Raw genomic sequence first — 4,671 nt, 5'->3', positions numbered from 1 at the left:
TGGGAATGTGTGGGGAGACTGCCATAGGGCACCTACACTTGCCAGAGAGAGAGAGACAGATACAGTGAGAGTGAAAGAAATCCCCCCTCCCGGGGGAAGAAAAAAAAGCCATAATCCTTTCTCCTCCATTCTCCTCTTGGGATTTTGAGCATCCATGCACATGTACCCAGCATAATTTTCAAGCTGCTGGATCTGGGATTTGAATAATGATTAGCTATGTGGAAATCCAGCACGTAACCACCATGCCACCTGCTGCCCCCAGAACTTGCACATTATTAATCTTGCATGATTAAGCCAGGAGACTTGGCCCCTCATTCAGTGAGGGAGAAGCAGGAAGGAAGCAGCTGGTGTAGCAGAGACTGACTGACCCACAGGCCCGGGGAGGGGGTTTGTGTCTGCGGGTGACACACTGTGGGAGGAGCGCTATAATACTGCTGACAATAGTAAGCCGCCGTGTCTTCAGGCCGGAGGCTGCTGATGGTGAGAGTGAAATCTTCCCCAGACCCACTGCCACTGAATCGGTCAGGAATCCCAGGTGCCCGGGTGGATGCCCAGGAGATGAGCAGTTTAGGAGCTTGTCCTGGTTTCTGCTGGTGCCAGGCTAAGTAATTCTTCTGGTTGGAGCTTGATAAAAGACTCTGGCTGGACTTGCAGTTGATGGTGACCCTCTGTCCCACAGAGGCAGCCAGGGAGCCTGGAGACTGGGTCATCACAATATCCCCACAGGCACCTGCAATTGGGAGGCAGTGACCACACATTGTATCACTAAGGTATTAAAATATATATCTGAAAATGTAGGTTTTCTTATATGTCATAAATAATCAGGCCGTTTTAGATTGCTAAGTTATTAAAATGTATATCAGAAAATGTAAGTTTTCTTATAATTCATAAATAATCAGGACATTTTAAATGACTTTTTGTTTTCATCCTGTATGTGATAATCATTTTTAATTTTACGAAGATGGTACTGTGTGCCTCTCACCTGACATCCAGAGCGCCAGGCAGACGAGGAGTTGGGGCTGCGGCGCCATCCTGCTGCTGCTTGCCTGTCAGATGCTCGGGCCCATCTCCAGGGCAACCCCATTAATAGAGCTCTGGGCAGCCAGCCTTGGCCCCAGTGAGCCTATGCAAAGCATCGGAGAGCATGAAAGCACAGGTGCCTGTGCGGTGAGTCGTGGTGACAAGCAACGGAAAGAGGGGACAGAGAAACCCCTACTCTGGAAAGTGCCTGCAAAGGCCCAGGAAACAACTTTAAACTATCATTGTTAACAAAGTGTTGCAAAAGTTCAAAATGAAAGCTACTTTTTATAGCAATTGTACTCTTTCAAACCAATTGCAGTCAACTTGAAACATAAAAGCATTTTTGACAATCTTGTGAAATAGTGAAATTTCTCCATGGGAAATGTTGATATGTACAACAATTGTACAACACTGGCTTACAATTTTCATGGTTCTCCAGGTTAAGAAGGAGTCATTTTAAATAATGTTCCCTTGATCTTGATTTGACTCCTTATGGTAAAAATAAAATGGTGATGTTCCTCATCTCACTATCGAATTTGGCTGGCTAAGACTACAGGATCATTTGGCAAATTTTCAGTTCCAATGATCGGAAATATCAACATATTCTGTACTAAATAGTAAAGGAAATGCTGGTACTTAACCTAACGAAAAGTCCAAAGAAATAGTTTTAAGAGAAGGCTTGGTCTGGTCTCTCATTTTCAGCTCTAAAATCCAGTTTATTCCTCACTCTCCCCTCTGCTTTCCACTGTGCTAGCTCTGTGCAAGGGATGCTTTAGAATGAATGCTGATAGATTGCAGTGTGACAAGGCCCTTGCTCATCTATGGTGTCCACCCCTCAAATTCCAGGATGATTCTGAGGTTATGACAAAAGGGGTAAGCTTGGCCAACCAGCCAGATCACTGCAGACCATGTAGCCAAGAAGAAGGAGTCTCTGAAAGATGAAGTTAATGTCTTATATTTCATCCCTGGGATCAGTTTGGAATTCCATAAACCAGTCTAAAAAACAGTAATAGCTTTGGAGGGAGAAAATATTTGCTTTGAATGAGACAACATAATGTAATGGTTACATCTCTGGACTTCCATGTAGTCGACTGTGGTTTGAGTTCCAGACCTGGCAGTTTAAAACTCCTACTGGGTCTGTGTGCATGCGTGCCTAAACCTGAGAGGAGAATAGAAGAGAAGCAATAGTGGTACGCCATTTCCCTGGGAGCTGATCTCTCTCTTTCTGTCTCTCTGGCAAGTGCATGCTTCCTATAGCAAAAATCTCTCTAAACAAACAAACAAACAAACAAAAAACTCCTTAACTTGAAACATAAATTCAATTAAAATATTTTAAGTTGCTATTCTGAGACAGAGCATGATCTAATTCAGAAGTGAGTGCAGAAGAAAGAATCTAAACACACACACACGTGTACACACACACACACACACACACACACTTTGTATAAAAATAATTCCAAGATTGGCAGCAGCAGTGATTTGTCTGTTTTAATTAGCTATAGATGGTTGCATGCATTCCATAATCTATTCCTCATTATAAAGGAATATAAATATATCATCTTTATATGAAAGCACAGAATTGGCCTCTCTGGTCTCACTGATATCTACAGGCACCAAATGTAAGGAGCTTCTTAACCTTCTTGCAGGTCCCAGGGCTGTGCCATACTTGAAAGACCCTGTCATAGGCAGAACAGGAGTGAGAATAGCACCCTCAATCTTGAAGAGATTAAATAACACTACTCAGAGGACACTAGACTATTCTGTGGGCCTTAGAGAGAAACATGTTCTTTGCAGACAGATTTGCACTGCCCTGGCCTGACCTGGGACACCTGGGACCCTGGCCTGGGCTGAGTTCCTGAGATGACCAGCCCTGCAGCTGTGTCCAGCCTCTGCTCATTTGCATGTTCCCAGGGCACAAACCATGGCCTGAAGACTTATTAATAGGCTGGTCATAGCCTGAGCAGGGTCAGTCTCTGTCAGGACACAGCATGGACAGAGGGTCCCTGCTCAGCTTCTGGGGCTCCTGCTGCTCTGGCTCCCAGGTAAGGAAGGAGAACAGCAGGATTCACTCAGGACAGTGTGGTCAGTGCTGCTGGCCCTTCAGAAAGTCCTCCCATAACATGATTACCTGTGTGGATATTTGTTTCTCTGTTTCTACTCTCAGGTGCCAGCTGTGACATCCAGATGACCCAGTCTCCATCCTCCCTGACTGTATCTCTCAGAGACAGAGTCACCATCACATGCTGGGCGAGTCAGGGCTTTGGCAATGCTCTATCCTGGTTCCAGCAGAAACTAGGGAAAGCTCCTAAGCCCTTGATTTATCATGCGACCAATCTGGTGTCCCATCGAGACTCAGTGGCAGTAGGTTTGGGAGAGATTTCACTCTCACCATTAGCAGCTTAGAGTCTGAGGATGTTGGAACTTATTACTGTCATCAGTACCAAGAGCCCCTCCCACAGTGTTATAGGCATGAACATAAACCACCCAGAGAGGCCGATGTGTGAGCTGGGCTTTTTCAGCTGCCTCTCCTGGGGTCTCCATCTGCTGAGGGTGTTTCTTAGATGCAGCCGAGCTTTGCAGGTCACTGGGAGGTTTTGGTAGAGTGGGCCAGGGAAGTCCTACAGTCTATCTTTCCTCTCAGTACCATCAGCACAGACATAAAAATGCCTCTCATGATTTAATAAAGGACAGAGCTCATTATACTTGAGGTGTCTGTTAGAACATAAGTCAGTATTCGTACAGCAAGAAAAGTCCCTGTAGAGAATCCAAGCAGAAATTGTTTTAGTATAGCAAATTGTGAAGCCTAACCTACAGCCATTTAGGGATGGATGCTGTACTAAAAATGGGGAAGTTCTCTCTTGCCCAGAAGCCAAAGTACATTTGCCACTGAAGGTACAGGCAGCCTAACCATGTGCTTCAGAAAGCCCAGGATCAGGGCACCTCCCAGGTGATTCTCCAGTTTGCACCTCTGTCCATGCATCTGTTGGCAGGTGCCAACGGATGGTATTGAGCCTCCCTCTTATGACTTCTATATTTCAGGTGAGGCTCCTCATTGAATAGCCCTACAGGAACTGTAACCATAACACGAAAAGGGCTTGAGAAATGAGCTTCTAGAAGTGACGGTGAGGATGGAGCGTGGACAGCGGGTGGCCCAGTGTGGTCACTACTGCTGCATCTTAGAGTTTCCCAGATAGGAGTTGGGCACAGAATACACTTGACATGCTACCAAGTAATATCAGAATATCTAGTATAATAGCAAGAAAACTTCATTATGTCATATAACAGAAAATGAGGAATTGTACTGAAATATATAGAAATCATTTAGCAAACAAATGATTAGCCTTCTCTTATTTTTTAAAGTTTTTTTTCTTTCTTTCTTCTATGTGAGAGAAAGTGAGAAGACACCCCAACAACATCCTCAGACCATGATCCAACCTGTTCTCCTAGGCCATAGCCCGCCCAGATCACTGGCACACACATGCCTCGGGTGTACAAGAGGACCTCAGTACATAAAGCTGTGACCTTCCCATGTGTCAGCCTGGCAGTTAAACTACAGCACTTCTGTCTGGTCCCCTGAATAGCTTTCTTTCCTCCTCTACCCTCTTCTTTTTTTAGAGGTTTTTGCCTTAGGGCATGTGTGCTTGCCAGAGG

General features: G+C 45.1%; 1 protein-coding gene and 1 gene segment (V, D, J or C); one reads left to right on the top strand and one right to left on the bottom strand.

Annotated features, from left to right (window-relative positions):
- Positions 1-311: 311 nt before the first annotated feature.
- On the bottom strand, positions 312-1,046 carry LOC102500072 (immunoglobulin kappa variable 4-1-like). The segment is given in 2 exon segments: positions 312-730; positions 983-1,046. Coding segments are annotated over 2 exon segments (468 nt in total).
- A 7-nt stretch (positions 1,047-1,053) lies between these two features.
- Positions 1,054-3,524, top strand: LOC102499649 (immunoglobulin kappa variable 1D-13). Its single transcript, XM_027775006.1, is given in 4 exon segments — positions 1,054-1,167; positions 3,008-3,062; positions 3,185-3,346; positions 3,349-3,524. Coding segments are annotated over 4 exon segments (507 nt in total).
- The last annotated feature ends 1,147 nt before the right edge of the window (positions 3,525-4,671 follow it).

Source organism: Tupaia chinensis, unplaced genomic scaffold, assembly GCF_000334495.1.
Source record: "Tupaia chinensis unplaced genomic scaffold, TupChi_1.0 Scaffold000511_1, whole genome shotgun sequence".
NCBI lineage: Eukaryota > Metazoa > Chordata > Mammalia > Scandentia > Tupaiidae > Tupaia > Tupaia belangeri.
The sequence above is the reverse complement of the archived record's forward strand: the minus strand, read 5'-3'. Positions and strand labels throughout refer to the sequence as shown.